General features: G+C 25.9%; 6 protein-coding genes across 6 annotated transcripts in view; 1 reads left to right on the forward strand and 5 right to left on the reverse strand.

The window, feature by feature from the left end:
* Positions 1–1,050: 1,050 nt before the first annotated feature.
* Positions 1,051–2,179, reverse strand: LOC108550520 (desumoylating isopeptidase 2). The gene is made up of 5 exons (XM_017904258.1): positions 2,024–2,179; positions 1,852–1,924; positions 1,658–1,751; positions 1,444–1,585; positions 1,051–1,366 (listed from the first exon to the last, which is right to left on the reverse strand). Exons 1-5 carry the CDS (start codon positions 2,147–2,149, stop codon positions 1,181–1,183), a joined length of 621 nt encoding a protein of 206 aa, XP_017759747.1. The 5' UTR covers positions 2,150–2,179; the 3' UTR covers positions 1,051–1,180.
* A 3,911-nt stretch (positions 2,180–6,090) lies between these two features.
* Positions 6,091–7,333, reverse strand: NC2alpha (negative cofactor 2 alpha). The gene is made up of 5 exons (XM_017904261.1): positions 7,214–7,333; positions 6,940–7,012; positions 6,703–6,796; positions 6,444–6,623; positions 6,091–6,382 (listed from the first exon to the last, which is right to left on the reverse strand). Exons 1-5 carry the CDS (start codon positions 7,253–7,255, stop codon positions 6,091–6,093), a joined length of 681 nt encoding a protein of 226 aa, XP_017759750.1. The 5' UTR covers positions 7,256–7,333.
* A 600-nt stretch (positions 7,334–7,933) lies between these two features.
* On the forward strand, positions 7,934–10,885 carry DNApol-eta (DNA polymerase eta). Its single transcript, XM_017904250.1, has 7 exons — positions 7,934–8,073; positions 8,157–8,291; positions 8,360–8,568; positions 8,658–8,824; positions 8,926–9,149; positions 9,238–9,361; positions 9,440–10,885. The coding sequence occupies exons 1-7, from the start codon at positions 7,934–7,936 to the stop codon at positions 10,883–10,885; spliced, it is 2,445 nt and encodes an 814-aa protein (XP_017759739.1).
* A 1,016-nt stretch (positions 10,886–11,901) lies between these two features.
* On the reverse strand, positions 11,902–19,195 carry SPG11 (spatacsin). The gene is made up of 23 exons (XM_017904210.1): positions 19,085–19,195; positions 18,562–18,883; positions 18,331–18,497; positions 17,911–18,267; positions 17,040–17,843; positions 16,794–16,966; positions 16,444–16,718; positions 16,205–16,375; positions 15,909–16,133; positions 15,636–15,827; positions 15,416–15,535; positions 15,172–15,346; positions 14,876–15,099; positions 14,630–14,787; positions 14,236–14,554; positions 14,002–14,170; positions 13,572–13,928; positions 13,348–13,497; positions 13,121–13,269; positions 12,933–13,040; positions 12,570–12,860; positions 12,176–12,495; positions 11,902–12,094 (listed from the first exon to the last, which is right to left on the reverse strand). Exons 2-23 carry the CDS (start codon positions 18,841–18,843, stop codon positions 11,902–11,904), a joined length of 5,379 nt encoding a protein of 1,792 aa, XP_017759699.1. The 5' UTR covers positions 18,844–18,883; positions 19,085–19,195.
* Positions 19,196–19,573: 378 nt separating this feature from the next.
* Positions 19,574–21,386, reverse strand: LOC108550508 (odorant receptor 13a). Its single transcript, XM_017904245.1, has 6 exons — positions 21,018–21,386; positions 20,421–20,863; positions 20,234–20,333; positions 20,063–20,173; positions 19,725–19,880; positions 19,574–19,627 (listed from the first exon to the last, which is right to left on the reverse strand). The coding sequence occupies exons 1-6, from the start codon at positions 21,384–21,386 to the stop codon at positions 19,574–19,576; spliced, it is 1,233 nt and encodes a 410-aa protein (XP_017759734.1).
* A 1,004-nt stretch (positions 21,387–22,390) lies between these two features.
* LOC108550472 (uncharacterized) overlaps positions 22,391–23,453 on the reverse strand; it is a 1,518-nt gene continuing 455 nt past the window's right edge. The window contains exons 2-6 of the mRNA XM_017904211.1: positions 23,147–23,447; positions 22,925–23,024; positions 22,756–22,866; positions 22,525–22,680; positions 22,391–22,447 (exon numbers count right to left, since the gene is read on the reverse strand). Coding sequence (XP_017759700.1) covers positions 22,391–22,447; positions 22,525–22,680; positions 22,756–22,866; positions 22,925–23,024; positions 23,147–23,447 — 725 coding nt within the window. The remainder of the gene's footprint in view (positions 22,448–22,524; positions 22,681–22,755; positions 22,867–22,924; positions 23,025–23,146; positions 23,448–23,453) is intronic.

Genomic DNA, 23,453 nt, shown 5'->3' on the forward strand with positions numbered 1-23,453 from the left:
ATGTTAACAATGAATATAACATACTTATGATTGGTAACATTTATGAGTTGAATACAACATATGATAGTTATTCATTATAACAGAATTAACAGAAAGTTGAATTGGCACTAATTGTTACTTGATGTTTGTATTACATTTACAAATATGATACATCCAACAGAATTATTTTGTATTTATATCATATTCAAATAACTTTATGAATTTTTCCTTTTTTTTCAACATGTAACATTATAAACTTGATGTCAACAACAGTTTCTGCAACATTATTAATGTTTTGTATACTAAGAATATTTAAAAAGAATTCATTGAATTCTAAATCTGGTAAAAACTACCAAAATTATAATATTATATTTCGATTTACATTGTGCAAAATTTAATAGCACCTTTATGGAATGTGATAGGTGCAAAATTGTTGACTCAATATTTTAATTATAAAATTATAAATATGTTCCTTATAAAAGTGCTTGGAGAGAACATATTTTCATTAAAACATAGATGAAAAATAAGTTATTCATAATTTGATTATTTATTATGTACGAATCTCAATATTAAATTCATTCTTCATTTAAATTTCCTAATAATATTAATGGCAGCTGTACAGAGAGGTGTCGCATGTATGCATAGAATAAATAATTATAATATCCAAGAAAATCAGGTTATTGAATTTTAGAAAAACATCACTGAATACTTCTAAAATATAATTTGAATGAATTATGTTTTACAAATATAAATTTTCAAATACAATACGAAACAAAATTACGTGTATAAAACCTTAGTCACAAGAAATTTCTTAAAAAATTAATATGTTTAACTAATAAATAAATACGTTCCAGTCTCTTTATGCCTTTGATTTATACGTAATTATCTATTAAGTATATACCTATTAAATTTCGACTGTATGATACAACAAAGAACACACGCGACATTGTATACTGCCGTCCAAAATTTTAAAGACGACATGTTGCAAGAAAGGCATTTTTTTCAGTATTATTAAATCACCATTGGAATTCTAGAGTACAATATCAAATTTGTACCTCATTTTGACGGTTTTGTTTCTCGGATTCCTTAATCTTGGCGATATAGTTACTGTCATGATAAACTTCCTTTGCGCATAAACTCTCTAAATGGTGTAACTCCTACGGCATTTTAAATCTCTTCGTTTTATAAAATTGGCTAAATGTTACAAGAAAGTATCAGAAGATGTACTTTCAGAGGATGTACTTTCATGGCTGACTTGATTCAAAGAATGTTGAAGTGCGTCGGGCGTTAACCATCCCTTCGGTAGACAACGTTGAAGGAATGGTACACAAGAGCTAAAGTATGCAAGACGATTTACCCAACCTGGTATTTCTTGACCACATAAAATCTACAATTTAGAATAAAAATATTATATCTACATTGTTTCAATTAATAAATACTTATACTGTATTTTTATATACATACAAGTGTAAGTTGACTACTAAAGTGGTTACAATTTTTATTCATCAAATGATAACGATCACCCCTAAAATCTTTTCCTAATTCAGTAACAATTCTGGTTACATCTTCTTCCGTGAAATCTGTATAACCAATATGTACTGATTGCCTATGATAAGAAGTATATTTATTCTTGTTTTGATACAATTCTTGTTTTGATATCTGAAAGGTATATTCTTACCTATATCTAAATTTCTCTCCTAATTCTTCAGCAACTCTGGGTGTGATTTCAAAAATTCCAGAAATTGGTTTAGAATGTCCTCCATATGCATATTCTACAAATTAATTCATATAATTAAATTAAAATATTAATAAATTTAGATGAAATTTAAAAAAAAAAAAGCATGTACAAAGTAAAATATTTTCTATATATACCTGTTCCATAAATTTCAACCCCTGAGTGAAATACACCTAATCCAATTGGTGTGGTATATTCATTTATCCAATACTAAAACAAAAAATGCTCTTTTTAAAAAATATATATGAAAAAGAAACGACGTAAAAATATATATAAATACATAAAAGTTAAGAAAATTATATTTCTCACCATATCATAAACATTAAGGATAATTGGTTCTCTAGCCATTTTTGGTATTAATTCTTCGTTGTCCTGTGGATAACCCAGACAACTGGGAAAGGACAGATTGCAGCTAAGACCTGACGAAAACATCATAGAGATATCTGTACTTGAAGAGTTGAACAGCAGCACTACCTATGTTCCAACGCACCTAATAAGCAAATACGTTTGCTATATACTGGATCTAAACTAAGCAAATAGCCATAAATTACTATAAAATTTAAAAAAAATTATAACAGAACAACATCTTACATTTTATAATTATTTATAATTATATTTAATTATTTCAATAATTTATATCATTACACAGATCAAATAAAGTTATAATAAAATGTATGTTGTCATATAAAATTATATATTTCAAAATTATTCAATAATAATTATTAACTTCATGCTTTTTATATAAAATTATGATAAAATACGCAAAATATATAGCAATAAATATATAAATGTGTTTCTTTAATAACAATATTGCAACTTATAAAAATAAAATAATAAAATAACCAACATTATATTACTTAATTTTTTACAATTACTAAACAATAACAATCTCAAAGTCAAAATATAAACAAATAATATTATGAATTAGATTTATGATATACAACTACTCTGTTAACAATAATAGAATTATAGAATGCAAAATATTTAAGGATATTAAAAAAATTTATTAGTAATGTAGTCTAATAATGAGGAAGGAGCTAAGAAAGAATACACTTTACAATAGAAAAAAAAGGTGTATTGTGAATCATCAGGTTAAAAATTTTGTTAAGTGATATTTTAAACATATATTACCTAAGAAAATTGTAATTTCAGCATAACCGCATCTTTTTATAATTTGCCACAAAAACGTAGAATAGATGTTAATCTTTAAATTTTCTTGAACGAATTGTTAATGTTAAATAATATACGGACGCATTTTACGATTTTAAGGAAATGCGTCCACAATAAATTACCAATCCTTTTCAAATTTACTATTTTGATAAAATCTGATTCTTATAAATGTTTAATAACATAAACTTAATAATTGAAATTCATGAAAATTACTTGCAAATAGCATACATTATGTCAGTAAGAAGTATCTCTACACTTGAAGTACGCTAAATGATCAACAAAACATTTCTTGAAAGCTCTAATTGTAGGTTTTAAGTGCTCATCATTTATTTTTGCCCATAAAGTTAATTAATTGCATATAACAATCACTAATATAAAGATTTTTTAAAGAAATTTACACAAATTGTTTATAATTAAAAACGAATAGAATTTGTCTAGGGATATCGAATTATTTTCTCTAGATAAATATAAAATCTTGAATAATTACCGACAACTTTTTTCTACATCGAAAATTATACATAAAATTTTACAAATATGCTAAACATTATTTTTTATAATTTGTTTATACTTTTAGTTTTCGAAACATATATCATTTACCCAACCTTAGTTTTCTAATACTGATAAGAAATAATTCATAAAAATATAATGTAATATAAAAATTAAATAATTAACAAATTTTCATTATCTATATGTTCATAAATGTAAGTATATGTATATAAATAACATTACCATTTTATTAAGAATTTTATTTAATTAAATATAAATGAAAAAGTAAAAATTCTATTTTATTGTTTTATAATCCTACCTAATCTTAAAAATATATTTTATACTTTATTACAAATATATTTGAATTTATCATCATTTATTGTTCTTAAGGCATCCAAGTTTTTGATATCTATATGAGATAGTTACCGTCAATATAAAATTCCATCTTTTTGTCATTTAATATTATTAAATATCATTTATATTGTGCTTATCATTATATTGTGTTTATTAATATTTATTTAATAATATTGGATACCTTTTTATTATTTATGTAACTAATAAATATAAATTTAAATATTTGGCGGTAAAATATCACTTAAAGTTATTTAAAAAAAAAATATGATTATTCTTTTGCATTAGTAGATTAAAAGAGTATTTAATATTATTTATGAACTTTTTCAAAATAATTCGAAGTCTTTTTTAAATAAAAATATTATGTTCTTAACTATGCATATTTCTCTATCGTTAATTAACTATACGTTTTTAGATATAAGAAAGATTGTAATTCCTTTTCCGTTTTTAACACGTTAGGTGCTACACCAATTTTCCGACAGATTCCATTCGCCGTTATTTGATACTAATAATCTGTGAGATACATTTAACGTGTAAATATAAACAAATGATAAGGAAGTAAGTGAAGAAATGCCAGGACGGTTATCAAATAGTTGGTTTTATAGAAGGTACGATAGAGTTTCGTTCGCTAAAACAGTTATTTCAAATGTTTTCAAAAGTTTTTTTTGTTGTCTTATAATTTACAATGTTGTTAGATTCAAAAAGCAATATATCTACTGAATTAATTTTCCCGCCTAAAAATCGATATCATCGTGTATTAGGATCATCTAACATTAAAAATGTTAATTACGTTAAAACTTAGGCCGGATCGGCGCAGCAGCGTAGCTTAAAACAAGAGTCAACGAATGGTCCATATAGTCTGCTGTAGCATAAACGGAAAGTGTGATACTGGTTTACAAGGACTGGCGTGACACTTAACGTGTTAATACCTAGATAAACATAATTTATCTGAAATTATAACATTTAATAATTAAATAATTTTTCCACTATTTTTCTATTTTATCTACGAAAATAAATTACATTTTATTATTACATGAAATCCATTAAACAAAGTATTACTGTTTTTAAATACACACATAACACGCGCATTTTTCTCATTATTTTTATAACATTCTTTACATAACTATTGCTTATTTTTTCCCTATTTTTAAAAGAGCGTATTTCACATTTGTTATATTAAATACGAGATACGCTAAACATGCTACTATAAATACAATATTTTCAGATTTTGTATTTCATATAAATGATGTTTACAATTATTCTATTCTATTATAGTACGAAAACATTTCCTAGTTTTAAAATATGCAATTAAAGTTTAATTTTAGTATTTACATATCTAAATACACTATCTCTTTTTTTTGTAATAAGTTTTCATCAATTAATGTGTTTAATAAATGACCTAAGTATAATTTCTTCATGCAAATGAAGTAGTTATCACAATTTAAGTCTTTATCAAATTTAATAATCTATTCTTATCTAATTGTTGTATACATATTGAATTACGAAAAATTTTGTGAAAAATTAGCTATTTCAGTCATTTTGTTTAAGATATGACTTTGTACACACACACACACACACACACACACACCCACACACACACACACACACACACACACATATATATATATATGTTCAAGTGAAATACCTAACAATGTCATTTTTTTTAAGTTAATTCTGTTACATATTGTTAAGATACTGTTAACATATATAAAATTTCTTATTATATACTAAATTGTTTTATAAAAATCTATATGTGTACAGGTAAAAAATGTTAGTTATAAAACCCATTATTGTATACATTATGTTGTGAATCATAAATATTCTTAAGTATGTATAAACTAAATGAGGTACACATAAAAATAGTTTCCAATTACACAAACATAAACCTAACTACCTCCTTAATAAGTAAATGTATTTGTACCTACATAAATGTACAATATATTTTCATAAATATGTAAACAGAGAAAAACTGTATCTAGGTTATTTTTAATACACATATGTTTGGAGCACACAACAATTGTGTAAGTTCAAATATTCATACTTATTATACATGTGTATATAATAATATAAAGTACTTAAAATATGAGTGCTTCACAATAATTGAGTACAGTTATACAAAATATTTAAAAATACCAAATATGTAGTTTTAACTAATCTGAACAAAATTTATAATTTAATAGAACAAATATAAAAATATAAAAATTTATGGCTCTTGAAGTATATATAAGTAACAAAATTGTTTAAATAATGCAAATTATTTCAAGCATATTAATTGCAAACTTCTGAACAATAACGTGTAACATTATTCAATCAAACATTTCTGTTATTGTTTGAAGTTTAAATTTGTATTTCTAATATTTGAAAAGTAACTATGTATCATAATCTTCATCCAAAGTAGCAGTATGAGCAAAATTTGATGTTGGTTGATTATTTGTATTTACACCAGATGTATTTGTACTTAAATTCATAGGATTAACTTCTGTATAAAAATTAGGTTGACTAATTTGAAATGATGCAGGCACAGATATTTGAAATTCTGGAACTTGAGGGACAGTTGTATTTTTAATCATTTCATTAACAGCACTTGTTCCACCATTGTCTTTTAAATTTTTATGTTCTATATTTACTTCATTAGTTAATCCCATTTGCTGCTTTTGAATTCTATGAAAATATAATAATATATTTAAAATTTATAAATAGAAAGTGGTCAATTAATACTTACCCTACATCTGAATGTCGTATTGTAGGTGTGCAAATTGATGTGTTTGATGCATTTGCATTTATTGGAGCAGGTGTTAATGGTGGTGTAGGCACATCCTCATCAGGTCCTGATACATCTGGTAAAGATTTCACTAAATCTTTTAAAAAATCAAAGCGGTTTTCTGATAAAATACACTGTTTCCTATAAATAAGTATATTTAACATATTATCAATAGATAAGTTAAAATCAAATATCAAGGTAATAATTTTTAAGATCTTACATATGAGATGGGCTCAATGTTTTGGCATTTTTGGCACTTGTAATTTCCATAGTTTTTGTAAGTAATGAATGTACAAACAGCTCTAATGTTCTAGGTATAAAAATAATTAAGGAATTGATTTTCAAAACAAATATACTATTAACAACTTAAACATTTATAATGTAAACACTAAAGGTGTTAACTTATATTAGTATGTTAATTAAAATTATTATTTTATTGTTAATTTAAAAAGGATATAAATTATAATTGGCACTGCTTGTGCGACTTTTCCAACTTCTTCATCAGTCTGCATAATTTTTTTTATTCTACCCTAAATAGATTTGTAAATGCAGGTTAGGTATGTATTAAGAATTATCATGTATAACTATATTTTTTAATTTTATATATTTTCATAATTTAAATATTATTGTGAATAATTGATTTTATTAAAATTATAAACATATAATTTATGTGAAATTTCAATATTTTCGAAAAAATGTTTTCAAACTATACAGAGTATTTTAATACTCACTGCTGGAAATCGTGCATTATATTTTTTCTTTTTACTTGGCATTGTCACAAAACTGTTAATACCTCACACCACGTAAATTATGTACAAATAAAACAAAGAATAAAACTTTGCAAAAAAAAAAACGCGTTTATATTGTATTTGTAACAATTGAGGTGTTCCGAAAGTTGACAGGTATCTTAACTTGTATTTTCAATAATCTGTAAAGTACTTTATGTTCGTAAATGTAACACTTTAAACATGCAATACTACAAACTAAATACTATGTGTTCTAAAAATATTTTAAAACAACATGTAATTTAAAATTATAATTTATGAAAATTAATATTTATTGCAGTGTATACATCTCTCTTTTAATTTATTGTAATAATGTCTATAACGTTTTTCTGCTAAAAAGTTATGTACATTTATAGGCGATATATAAAATTATTAGTGGTACCAGTGATTAAAGATACTACTTATACTTTACTTTTACACAATAACATAAGTTTAGGAACGACGATCTAATTTTAAATTTATGATTTTGTTAAATTGCGGTTAAGTAGTTTGATTATGTTCAATGCAAAAGTTGATATGTATATTTTCATACTATTTACTATTTTTATATTAAAATGATGTCTGAGCACATATGTACAATGAAAATTCACTTGAAAAATATTAGATGAATAAAGTAACATAGATAGTAATGCTTTTATTGTGTAACTTACTACAATTTCAGTTAATATGGCAACTTCGAACAATGATAGAATTGTCGTGTTAATAGATATGGATTGTTTCTTCTGTCAGGTTGAAACAAAACTTCGACCAGAATATGCAGGAAAACCACTTGCTGTTGTGCAATATAATCAATGGCAGTTAGGAGGGTAAGATATTTTAATTAATGTAAATTGTGATTAAATAATTAAATTCCAGATATATGTGATAATTGATAATATGTTTTAATTAGAATAATTGCTGTTAATTATGAAGCAAGAGAATATGGTGTTACAAGACATATGAGAGGTGAAGAAGCAAAAGAAAAATGTCGAGATATTGTCTTAGCTAGTGTACCTTGTCTTCGTGGAAAAGCTGATACATCAAGGTATATTAAAATGTTATGCTTTTTTATCAAATATGTATCATTTTTATAAATTATAAATATCTGTACAGATACAGAAATGCGGGTCGTGAAGTTATTGATGTTATAAAGAATCATTGTAATGTAATAGAACGTGCTAGTGTGGACGAAGCATATTTAGATATTACTGACATAGTTATTAAAAGAATGTCCACAAATTTAAGTTCTTCAGAATATATAATGACACAGCTTCCAAATACATTTGTAGTAGGATATTCAGAAGTTGGAAAAAATGATGAAGGTAAAAATCAATTGATTGTAATCTTTCATGGTTACAAATATTATTATATGTAACTTCATTAATTAAATAATTGTATGATGTGAATTTAGAAGAAAGAAGTAAAAGCACAAGATCTTGGATAATAAATGTGTTTGAGGAATTTGAAGATATACAAGCACAAAGACTTGCAATAGCTGGAGTAATAGTTGAACAAATAAGAGCTGACGTATACGATAAAACTGGATTTAGATGTTCAGCTGGTATTGCACAAAATAAGGTAAAATTTTATATATTTCATAAATCAATGGAAAATGATATGAGAATCAATGTGTTCGTTCAAAAATGAAAAGTATTTTGGTATTATGTACATATATTTAGATACTAGCTAAATTGGCATGTGGATTACATAAACCAAACAGGCAAACAATATTGCCTGCATCTGCAGTACCAATACTGTACTCGACATTACCAATCAAAAAAGTTAGAAATCTTGGTGGAAAGTTTGGAGATGTTGTTATTGAATCTCTAAATTGCAATGTTATGGGTGATTTATTGCAGTATTCATTGCAATATTTACAAAAACGTTTTGATGATAAAACAGGGTATGTTTTGAATTGGCAAATATACTTAAAATAATAATGTCTACAAAATTAGTTTGGTATATTATATTATGTTAATATATTTATTTAGATTATGGTTATATAATATTGCTCGAGGTGTAGATAATGAACCTGTTACTATGCGGTTGGTATCAAAGTCAATTGGGGCATGTAAAAAGTTTCCAGGAAAACAAGCTATTACTTCATTAGATGTGGTAAAGTAAACAGTAAAATTCATACAAATAAAAGTTATGAATTATACTTGTGTATAATATATGATGTTTCGTTTATAGTTAAAACATTGGGCCAATGAATTATCAGCAGAAGTTTGTGAACGCCTTGAACAAGATCTTGAAGAGAATGAACGACGCGCAACATTAGTAACTATTTGTTATCATTATTATCAAAATAAGACTACAGTATCTCAATCACGTTCATATACCTTAAATTCATACAAACCAGAGAAGATGGCAGGTCGATGTGTGGAAATTATATCTAAATCAACACAATGTCCAATTGCATATTTAGGTATATCAGCTGGTAAATTTGTACTAGCTAAAGGTAGTGAAAATTTTCGGAATTTCTTTAAATCAAATAAATTAGGATATCATCTGGAAATAGATGATCAAATAAAGAATATAAATGTTGAAAATATGTTTTCAGTAGACAATACTACTAAAATACTAAAAAGTAATTTAAATTTAGATAAAGTTGTTAATATAATTTCTAATGATAATGAAATTAATAATGAATCAAGTAATAAACTGCAACATGTTGAGCAAAATTCTAACATCAGAGAACAAATTTCTGATTCAAGAACAGATTATTCTCCTACTTCTAGAAGATTAAATAATTTAATTAACTCGTTGAATAAACGAAATAAAACAAAATTTTATAAGAAAAGAATAAATAGCTCTAACTTAAATAATTCCTTAGATCAAAATGATTTCAAGGAGTCATTTTTTATGAATGTTTTTAGCAAAAAAGGAAATAACGCAGAAAATACACATACAAATGATGTTGAATTTATTGAATTAAATGATAATACAAATATGAATATTGAATTTGAAAACATAAAAGAAGATGATATTAAAAATAAGGAAGGAAGAAATTCTGATATAAAATTGGATTTGAATGTAACAAATAACTGCAAAAAATATATGAATGATGAAATTAAAAATGAGCCAAGTTCTTCAAGTATAAAGCTAAATGAAAATAATGAAATATATGAAGAACAAGATAATGCACAGTATATTATACAATTAAATGAAATATTTCCAGATTTGAATAATATTGATCCTACTGTAGTTGCATTGTTACCTCTCGATTTACAAGAAAAAGCAAAATTATATATGAAAGTAGAAAATAAGAAGGATAATATAAAAGAAGTTTTAGTAAAAACATCGAAAAGAAAAAATAAATCTAAAACCAATACTTTTAAAGGAAAGAAAAATAATGATATTTCTAGCTTTCTAATAAAAAAAAGTTCGTCAAATTTAATTGAAGTTCCTTCTAAACAATGTCTTAAATGTTATCAAATGATACCTATATCAAAGTATCAAGAACATTGGGATTTTCATGTGGCTGAAAGTTTGCAATGGGAGATAAATAATTCAATGTTACAAACTATAAATATAAAGAGAAAGGACAATACAAATGATGTACATACAAATTCCATTAAACGTCGACCTAACAGCGATATTTCAACATCTGATAAAAGTCATAAGAGTATAACTTAATTTATTTCATAACACAGATTGATATGTTCTACTATTTCAATGAAGAAAAGTAATAAATAAATAATTTTGTAATTAAGAAGAATATGCTGTGATACGAACAAAATGTTAATCTTATATTAAACTGTGTATGATTTATAATAAATTGTATTTATTTCTATTTTTATTATATTATATTATATGCTATTTCACGTAAATAAGATAAGTTGATATATTAACATATATTTTTCAAAATACTTTTCTTTTTAGAATATTTTATTTCTAGGTATTTTACAATATAGATATTCAATGTATGATAAAATTGATAAATTACGTATACGTATAATTAATACTTAAAAGTCGATTTGTACTTAAACAATCGAGTTTCGCAAATTCAGTTCTCATGTTTTCTTTATATCGTTTCATAGAATCTTGGAACGTAGAAATCGTTTTTTTTATTGCATCGTTAGATGTCTTTAGCAATTGAAATGCTATAATTGAATAAATAATGAAATTTTAAAATAATGTTCGAGAAAACTATAAAGTTATACCTTGTTGTTTGTTAATTTCCTCCTCTTCGATAGTTTTCATTAATTCATGCATAAGTTTTAATAATTTTAATTGTCTTTGAGACAAAATATTTTGGGATGATATTTTACCGAATTTTTTTTCATATTTTTTTATATATATGTCTAACTTTAATACTGCTGCATTTTTAGTTTGACAATGCCACCAAATTTTTCTATAACATATATTTTCATGCATCATTATAGCTGTATATTATTAATATATAAATTGTATATTGTCTCAGGCAGGAATGAAGTTCGATAAATAACTGTTTTGTTTTTCAGTATATATATAATCCGAATTCTTTATTTACATTTGAAAAGGATAGGAAAAATTATTGGTGATAAATTACAAGAAAATATTTATTTATACAAAGATGATAATAAAAATGTACATATTTTTTGGATGTTATAATATTTATGAATGTTTTTAGCCAATGTATGGCTAAAAGAGTTTAAAATATTTGAATATTATTATATTCTTCTTTTCCATACAATATCTTTAAGGTATGCATTTATCATAGGATTACAGAGCATTGTTTCTACAATATTTTTAAATCCCAACTGACTAGCTAGTATATATTTACATTCTACATCTGATAGTTCAGAAATTAATATTCTCATGTTGTCTGACATAGTATGAGTAATGTTTTTTTCTAATCTATATCTATAATAAAGTTAATAATAATTAAAGTGAGAAGGTATTTACTAAAAAGAATTCATTTTTTTAAAACAATAATTAACTTGCCTGCGTGCACAATCTTGTACCAGACCAGGTGTAATCTTATTTACAGTTATAAAATCTTTCAAATATTTTGTTTCTCCATTTAATATGCAGTGATTATAAATCAGATTAGCCCAATCCACATGATGATTATAAGCATGTACCACAATAAAAGCTTGAGAGAAGCTTAAATTATGACATAATACTTTATCAATATCTTCAGGTTTTAAATTAAGAATACAAATTGCTTCTTGATTATAAGACACTGTATTAAGAAGTGAAAGTTGAAGATCAACTAATTGTACTTGATCAGAACATTGACTAGCAAGATTTAATTTATTAGCCTATAACACATTTATAAATATTTATAGCAAAAATAAATTTGTATTAAAGAAACAGTTTGAATGATAAGTGGTACCTGTAAATAATATTCTGTTGCATGAGTATAATTAGTTACAGTTAAGTGTAATTGTTTCTGAATATTTTCAGTTTTAATGAATTTTATTTCATGTTGTACAGAATTTTGTAATTTATGAGCTTTTATAGCATCTAATATTATTGCTTTAATTATATTTTTTGCTTCATTTTCCCACATAAGTGCTAGTTCATGATATAATTGAAAATGTAAAGCTACTAGAGTAAAAAGCTCTTTATTTTCAGGGCAATGACGTTTCAAAAATTCCAAAAGTGCTGTTTTTAAACCATTTACCTATAATATGTTTTATATAATGTCATATATAGTATTTGCATGAATCTGTAAAAATAAGAGATGCAAAAATACCTTATTTAATCCCTTTCCAAGTAAAAATTCGAATTGGTCATTTTCTTTTAAAATATGAAATATATAATTCATTTCTGTAAAACGACCAACACCTGTTACAAGACGTACCTAAAATCATTTGATATTGTATATTTCTTACATATAATGTACAATATTTTGTTTATTTTTATATTTAAAAACTGACATACCAATAATGTCCAATACTTAAGATTCTGCAAAATATCTGCGAAATTTTGACATTTATATAATACTGATGCTATTCCTTTCATATTACAGGAAGTTGTAAAACAGTCATGAGCTCGTATTAATAATTCTACAATTGTCTTTAAATTCAATGCTGAATAATAAGAAAGGGATAAAAAAACAAATTTAAGTATTATAGGAATGTAATAATTATTCAATTTTGTTATACTACCATCTGTTTTGTCACCATGTCCAAGCAATTTATTTGCTGTTTTTAAGAGTTTCCAACCAAGGAGTGAAACATCATTGCATAATTCCATAATAATACGAAAATTTGTATTTAAACAATATCCCCATAAGTAAACATTATTTTCATATTCATCTATAAAAAATACGAACTTCTTATAAAAATGTATTAATTCATAGTACATTTACAAGAACTATATTGTTATATACCTTCTACAACGCGGGTAATATTTAGCGTAATATTTTCAGCCAAAAATGTAGCCATAGCGTCATTATTTATTTTGTATGCTATAATTATATCATTAATAACTTCAGATTTATTTTTAATATCACGTTCTGCAATTTCTTGTAAAAACTGAATTGGATTATTTAATGTTAGCAGTAACTCATAACGTTTTCCCAATTGCATTGCTAATTTATAACATAAGACAATTCTGAGACATATGTCTAATCCATGTTCCAAAGTGTCAAGTAATTTTTGTAAAATTAATAAACACTCCATTTGTACTTTATGAATATTTTCATCTTTTACTTTACTTATTTCACTTATACTGATTGAAGTGGTTACTGCAACAAAGGTTTTGTTATAAATACGCATCAGTTAACAATTTGATCTAATGAAAATATAAATTAAAAATACTCGAGGAGCATGAAGACAATCTTTGTAAACCACGATTCTTTAATGCATTATATCTTTGCTGTTTATTCTTATTTTCTTCTTTCAGAAGATTTTCTTGTTCAATAGTTAAGTCATTTGGTGAAATTTCCCCTTCTGCTAAACTCAAGCATAACATAAGAATTTGTAAATCCTAAAAAAAAGAAAAAGAAAAGAAATTTTAATACCAATATTTAACTAAGATTGAATGAAACTTACCTTATGTTTGCAATTAAAAATTCTACTTATTCTTAATGCAGTATCCAATTTACCTAAATCAATTAATATATTAATTAAATTTTCAGCAGCATTTTTCTCCTGCATGTTATTCAATGTATAAACAAATTTTAATTCGTTTAATTCCGATAATAGTTCTGTTTTTAATTTATTAAAAATATAAGGTCCACTATCTAACTGTACATTTTCGGGACCCGCTAATATACACGATTTCCACATTGCCGTTTCTAGCGTATTAATATTTTGTTGTTCTGTCTCAATATTTTTTAAATTTTCAAAAGCTAGCTTTAATATTTCATATCTGTGGAAACATATATGTTTTATTTCATTAAATCTTTACAAGATTAGTGCTCTTGGGTGAAAAGATAATACATACCTTTCCTTGTGAGAAGTAACTTTTTCAGCACATTCAACAAAAAATTCTACTGCCTTTTCATATGATACATTACACTTTTTAAAATTTAATGCACATTCATTCCAAAAATTATCTTCAATTTTGTCATTTTTATACATATAATTGAATTTACTTTGATACTGTAGGTTTTAGTAAGAGAATGATGCCAAATAAATACAAAAGATAATAAAAATATTTGTATTTAAAATAAGATAATAATTATGTTACCTGGGCTAATATTATCTCAGAAGGATTTAATTCTGCCACATCTGATAATTCTAAGGCATTAGTATAATTTTCAATTTTCAGTAAATCATCAATACATCTACGAATTTCTGTATCAAAATTATATATATTATCCAATACAGAGAATGCTGCAAAATTGAATGTAACATTGGTTTTTTGTAGAATTTTTATAATTTGTAAAAACAACTGGAAATTTGGAACCAAAACTGCAATGTAAGAAATTATTTTCTGATATTAACAAAATTAGTAAAATATTAATTTGTATAAGATCGCAATACCTGGAAAATTCATGTGAAAATTACATGTGATTAAAATTTCAAGGAATTTTATCTGCAAATGTGTACTTCTTAGACCATGAGTTAGTGTTGCAATAATGCATTTAACTGCAACAACTGCAATCCAGTATAAATTATTTAAATATGTAGAATCTGAACAATTCCAATCCATAGTTTTCTAAAAAATATACAATTATCATATTATTTTATTTAATTATGTAAGTATTAAACAGCATTTAATACATACATTACATTTAAGGTCTATGCAGCATACTTTAAAATGCAATAAATTTTGTTGGTAAACATTGTAATCGCCATAATTTACACATTGTACAAGAAATTCAAAAAATGAATTAAAGAGATTTTCCTACAAATTAATTAAATTATATTAACATAACATATATATATATAGATAGATAGATAGATAGATAGATAGATAGATAGATATTTAGATAAAATACACTTACAGGCATAAAAATCTTGTAAGCTTTATTAACAATATTAATATATCCACAGGTTACCATCTGCTCTAATAAGTTAGAGACTTGATTTGCTGTCCATACTTGTTGTTCCAAATTTTCTTTATAATTAGAAAGCATTTTTTCATCTGAGGTAGATATCACCATCCATGAATAACAATATGCTGCAACTGAAGAAGGCTAAAAAAGATGTTGAATAGTAAAAGAAAATTTTATAGGTCATAAAAATATGAAAATATTACAATTATTGGTATAGAATACCTCATAACAGGATGCTAGGACTGTGAGAAAAGGTCTTAAGGTTAACCGGGATGAATTTATTAAAGCACCAGGTGGGTCTGGACTTTGATGACATTTTAGAATAATTAGCCATAAATCATCATCTGGCAAACAAATGTTATCATTTATAATGTATTCACACGAGCTATGAAAATCAGAAGTGCTCACTGAATCTGCTGATACTGAAGAATCCAAAGTATGCAATCCCTAATTAATAATAATATAATATTATATCGATAAATAAAATTTATCATAAACACATAACATATATTACTCACACTTTGTTGAACACCAATTTTGTAATATAGTGATTGTCTAACATCTCGTGACTTTATTTTTTGTTCATTACAGACAGCTAATTGAGATTTCGTAAGTTGGATATTACACAAACAAGTTAACAAATGTTCCCTGAGAATTGTGTCATCAAAATATGTTATGTTTTCCAATATCTAGAAGTGACAAAACATGTAATGTTTTTTTAACTGAACACATAAATTATTTAAATTTATATTATTACCTGATTCAAAGGATAATTAAAGATGTGACAAACTAATATAAATTCAAACCAGTAATTCTGACTTGCTAACAATTTTAATAAACTGATTGGTGAAGGAAAATTATGTGCTCCTGCAAATCGTACAATAACATCCCATGTTTGTAATACATTTACAAATTGCTGACTATCTTCAATTAAATTATTAGAAAAGTTTTTTTGGAAATTACTTTCAAAATGAAACATTATAATTTTCAAATCATCCTCATTTCTATACATTATATTTTCTAATAAATTTCCTGTGAATTAAATAATGTAACATATTAGAAATCTATGAGTACTAAGTTTATTAAATATTTAATGAACATAATTACCGATAGAAATATCGATTTCTTTATCAATGTAATTTGCTACAGTTATATAAAGTCTCAAATTTTCTGAATCAATACCTAACATTTCAATGAAAGAAATACATGTACGTAATATTTCTGGTTTATCTAAATTTCGTAATGCGAAAATATGCGCAAACAGAGCTGCTTTACGTTTCCTGTAAATAATATAAAAGTATGTATACAATATTTATAAATGAAAACTTGCATTATTCCACAATTTTTCTTTACCTTCTAGAAGAAACATTTTCAACTAATTTTCCTTCAAACAATTTTAAGCTAAATATGGCCATATTAGGACGAGCTTCTTTTAAATAGTATTCGTATGTTAATGCTTCTATATGTCCATATTTCTTATTAAGAGCTTCATTAGAAAAATGAGGCATAGGTTCATTATTAAAACGCCATTTATATAACTGCTTTACATTCAAATTTTTGTAACCATCTAATAATTCGTACATTGTAGCTTCCTTCTTTGTTCTTTTTTCTATAATGGATTCAAGTATTGGTACATATTTTAATATATTCTGGAGAACTTTATTTGGTATACTATTGCCACATAATTGCAGGTCATTTTCACTTGTAAATATATCTCTTAGTACATTTTGTTTTATTATTGTATTTTTATTCTGATTATATACCATATTTTCTTTAAACAAATGTGAAAATATTAGTACAAAAACTATTAAATAATTCTGCTCCAAATATTTAGTAACATCATCAGAAAGATAAGAAATTGTTTTAAAAATCCCTTCCATTAATGCATCTTGAAGCTGTTCTTGACTTTCACACATTTTTGTTAATGCATCATATAATTCAGTGATTTTAGTTTTATTTTCTTGAGTATTTGTTTGATATAAGCAATGCGCAAGACACAATTCTTTATCAATTATTTTCATACATTCAGTTTTATTAATATTGCAAGATTCATGTGATAATATTGTGTTCAATTCTGATATTGTTATTGCACTACCAAAAATTCGCGATAATAATAGTTTTATATCTTTTTGTTCTTTCTCTATAAATATGCCATACCTGATATAAATAAGTAAATAAATATTTAAATATATTTTTATGATAAACATATTTCACATAGACATACCTACATAGATGATTTTTAGTTAAATCTTTTATAAGAGGACTGGCATTTGAAGAATCAATAGCTTCAATCATACTTGGCACTATATCCAAAGTATTAAACAAAGATTTGTATTCTTCATTAATTTCATTTAATTCTTCGGTTGTATTACTTCCATAATAAATATCAATCCAAAATTTGATTAATACAATATTATTATTTGATAGCAAATAATTCCATAGTATATTATTAGTTATGTTTATTGAAAGAGATTGATCAGTTGTAGAAAAATATAATTCGGTGCATAATGCTTGTTTTACTATTTCTGGTAATCTTATAATATCTGCTATACATAAAGAAGAGCTTAAGCCATCTTCAATCCTAAAAACAATTGTATCTTTTACTTTTTCTTCTTTTCAAAGTAATATTTATTATGAAACTTACATATATTTTTGTTCAAATTTTACAATATTTTTTATTATGTTCCATGAATTTATATATTTATCTTCAAAGTGTGCAGCACTTATTAAGAATTCTGATAAATAATTCCTTAATATAAAATCCTTACAGTTTATACAGACATCAAATATATATTCCACTGGATTCTTATTCTATGAAAAAACATTAAATACAAATAAAATAATATAGTTTGTTAATAATTTAAATTTTATATACCATATTATCTAGAATTCGTGAAGCTCTATAAATTTGGTATCTTTTCAGAAGTTCTGTAATCCATATTTCTACTTCTTTGTTAAAATAATGCTGAGCTTCTTCAATAGAACATCTTCTTCTGTAAGCTATATATTTATAAGCAAGATTAATATGAGTGCCTTTAACAGATGCTTCTCTAACAACTTCTCTGTCTCCTAATGTACGCCAACCAGACCAAATGGCTGCAGATTCACCAGTTAAACATTCAATTGGAATACCTCCCACTGTTGTTTTCTCTGCCATTTTGATAATACCACTTTCTATAGCATATTACAATATTTTTCTGAAATAATACAATTTTTAATACAAATTAGTTTATACATGTCAGTTTATAAATCAGTTTATAAATTAGTTCATACATATCTATACATATATGTGTATTATTATTTTTATTACACTTGCTTTGCTTGAATATGATTTTATTAAATATAAAACTGTAAATATACAAATGTACAAATATAAAAATATACAAAATCTTATATACCTTTCACTTTATACATAAGATACACATACGACGCATGAAAGTGCATTACTGTATATAACAAATTATAAACGTTTTAATGTTTTATTTTTGTGAAATGTCAAGTTTGGTGACGATGCGTTATTACGGAAAATTTTTATTATGGAGACGTAGAGAAAAATGGTTAGGTTACTTCCCGCTTGATGGTGCTGATTCCAAATAATACATAAAAATTCGCCTAATTAATTCATAAATTATGTATATAAATAATATTTCTAATTATACATTTTAAATAATGTGTAATATGACGATATTCATATTAATTCTCGATTAATAAACAACAAATATTATTAATTCACAAGATAATAGAGAATATCCATTTAGTGCCATCTGGAAGACGTTTTACCGTAAATAATATAACATAAGATAATATAAAGTATTACTGTATCTTTCTTTTTATTTTTTTTCTAGAAATACTAAAAGAGAAATAGAAATACAGTAAATAAAGAATTATTACATGACAGTCGACCGAAGAAAACTTAAGTACGCTAATGATGTTTTGAGAACCTACAAAACAAAGTTACTGTAATGTATCAATAGATGATCAGTTAGATCAGCGATTTTAGTAGTGTATTGTGAAGATTTAAATAATAATTATATTTACCTTTGCAAAAGTGGATAAAGATAAATCTACTATCTTACCAGCAGTGATTTTAGCTGGATTATTTGATATAGCAATGATTAAAATAAGATCATGTATAGTTTTAGTCGGTAAATGGAACCAGTCGATCATAAAACAGAATACTCCAATACTAGTGCTCTGTGATACATGAAAGTTAAAAGCAGAAGAATAATAGATAAATAATAAATATTATTAGTGATTCTATACTATAATTGTATAATGTACAGGTAATAATTTATTTAATCGAATAATCGCATATTATCGCAATTATTATCGCATTGATAATATTATATGTTTTAAATATATTTAATAAATTATACCTTTTTCATTAGGAGTTCACCAATATAGCATAGTATAAATATATTGAAGATTAGTGAGATCAGTAACATTGTGTATGTTGTAAGACCAATGGTATTACTTTGCTCCCAATCCTGTTATAAATAAATAATTATGAATTTCAGGAATCTTATGACAAAAATAAAAAAACACACCGTTATAGAATAATATTCAAGTAGACATATCATAAAAGTAGAACCAATGAATTCTAAGAGGCATACTTCTTGTAGTACCATCTCTATTGTTGTCGAGAATCTGTAATCAGCCATGATGCATTACGTATCGTTCTCAATTTCACTGTACTATGGAAATTTTCTGATACTAGCTAATTTCTCATTGTACCTTAAAATTTGTAAATGGTGCTCGACAATTGTTATTAATTGCGTGTTCAGATTAAATGTATTTGTAATATCTTTGTCACGAGGAAGATCATCTAATCGAGATATAACGATATCGATTTGTCCACAAGCGTGTGTCACAAAAAGTGCAGCTAATCCACAGGTACCAGCAGTTATAGAATACATTAAGTAACCACATATACAATGAATAACATATACTAGTATATAAATGGGCTTTCTTTGGACATTAAACAGGGCACTATAAACGGGATAAATCACTGGCTTGATCGTACAGTTATGTTCATCGATGTACGATCCGATCGCATATTGCATAATTGTATGGTATATTAAGCCAGCAGTATACATGAATGTAACGCAGATTATTGTTAGATTTCGACCCAATCGCCCATATTTTAGCATTATTTTACGATCTTTTTGCAATTGCACCTGTTGCAGCCAGTAAGGATGTTCCTTTAATGAAACATTAGTCATTTTAATTTTTTCTTATGTACACTTTCTAACAGTATATAATTAACTCTTAATGTCTTTTAATTTTGCTCGATTAATTTACATTTACTTATTTCTTTATTAATTTACTAACCTGTTTCCAATCGGTCTGCATCTGTCTGATGCAATCTTCAATTTTCGATTTGCGTAAAGTCAGAGCCCAATACTTCATCAACGAAGTACCACAGAAACTTACTAAACCGACTAACTGTAATTTTCTTAGAGTATCCTTTTCATCGAATATGATGTAAAGTACACATGGTATAATGGCGAAGAGTAACACAAAGTTATTGAGTACAATCGCGATTTTAGGGAGGAATCTTGCAACACCTTTTAATATTATTGGCCACATACCAATAGAGTTTAAGATCCACTTGCTGTGTTTGGTAACATAAGTAATGTCCTTTTTATAGTTCAAGTTCTGCAACTTGCAGTCATCCTGATTTTGTGTGGGAAAATGCATATTCGCCGAGAGTTCGAAAACGACTATTTACGGTAGTTTAGCAGCATTGATTGCAAGTTTGTCGAGCTTGCACCTGTGATGTAGTGTGCGTGTATCTCTGACAACTTTGGAATCGATTATTTATCACAGAAACGAACGTTTAAAATTATCGTGGATAATAACCGGTGATGCTATAGTCCAACTTTCAGACTAAACGTGAAAGGGTTGGGATATATGTAGTAAGGATTGTGATATACACAAGTGCACAACTATTAAGAACTTCTATTTTTATGGCAGAATATCGTTCATGTGTATATAGTCATACAGAATTATAATATTTAAATATAGAAAACACGGTAACTTACTTTTTTATTAGAATAGTGGTTATACAAGTCTATAATTATTGTCAGACTTGTTATTTGGTTAAACTAAATGTCATTCTATACATAGGTATTAAGAAATTGTTTAGCATTGTGAAAATATTTAAAAAATGTATATAATATTCAATATGTAATGACGATTTTAAATATCAACTATTACGATAGCAATGAATATTTCTACGATATACCTGACTACCGGTGAAAATATATGATATTAAGAGCATGATATATTTTTGTGAGTAAAAAGCAACGTTTTCTGTTACTTTTCTATTTGTAATTTAAAATTCGCATTTAATTATTTGATAATTTTGACAAAATTTCAATTAAAAGTGCATACGGAAGTGAGCAAAGTCGAAAGTTGGTATCACGTTTAAGTGCTTCACGATTTGACGTTATTACTCCTAGAATAAAGTAGCACATTAAATAATTTACTTAACAGAATTTTAATCAACTGCGTTTGAAATTTATATTCTTGTCGGTCATAATATTCAACAAATCTAAAATCGCTTGAAATTAAATCGGCCATACACGCAATTAATACAGATACCTTTGAGCTTCGCTTGGAAAAATGCTATCTGCAAGAATAAATTTTCAGTAATACAATGATACAATTTTTCAGCAATAATTACAAAGAATTAGATTTTATTACCAGTCCGTAACTGTTCGAAGTAAATTTAAATAAATTACTGACGTCTTGGCTACCTGAATATCGTTAAACGTTAAACTTCAGTCTATTTGTTTTACAATTCATCGAAACTGTATTAAGGAACAAGACTCACAGAATTAAACGTATTCAGTGATAAATCGATTATTTTTCCAGCTGTAAGTTTCGGTGGATATTGGGATACACAGATCAGTAGAACAAGATCGTAAGCTTTCTTAACTGGCAAATTATACCAACCGATTCCATAACAAACAGTACCAATTTGGCTGCACTAATCACGATCATTAAGAATGTTTACGAATTTGAAAATACATATATAAATAAGAATAATTTCTCTTGCAAGTACCTGCTCGGTGAGAACTTCGCCAATGTAGCAAAATATAAATATATTAAATGTAAAGGATATCAACAAGGTAAAATAAGTTAATATCGCAATTGTATCGCTGTTTTGCCACTCCTAAAGGAATTGCAAAGAATATACCCCTTTATAAACAGACGTTAATTTATCTGCTTACCGTCATGCAGTAATATTCGAGTAAACACATAATTATCGTTGATTCTATGATTTCCGTTAAGCACATCTCGCGTAAAGCTCCTTCGACATTCTTCGAAAATCTGAAATTTTGATATAATTGCTTCTCCGATGTTCCTTTACATTTAATAGAATATACAAGGAAAGGTATTTACAAATATTTATCGCATTCGTTTATTTAAACGTGCTTTTTGATATTACATACCTTAAAACTTCCACGTGATCGTGTACGATAAAAGCGAATGAATCACGTCCATCCTCTTTTTTCTCCTGGCTCTTCACCAAATCTTGTAACCTTACTATTTGTATCTGAATCTGTCCACAGATATGAGTAACAAAAATCGCTGCCAAACTATATGTTACGGTCGTGACGCTGTACATAACCATAGCCGTGACGCAGTGAATGCAAAACACGATTTCGTATGTCGGGCTGGATTGTGTATCAAAAAACGGATCGTAACCAAGGTATGTCAGCGGCCTCAACGTGTTGTTCTGCCTAGTCCTCTCTTCCG

The sequence above is a fragment of the Eufriesea mexicana genome, unplaced genomic scaffold (assembly GCF_001483705.2).
Source record: "Eufriesea mexicana isolate 0111107269 unplaced genomic scaffold, ASM148370v2 scaffold2792, whole genome shotgun sequence".
In the NCBI taxonomy this organism is placed as follows: domain Eukaryota; kingdom Metazoa; phylum Arthropoda; class Insecta; order Hymenoptera; family Apidae; genus Eufriesea; species Eufriesea mexicana.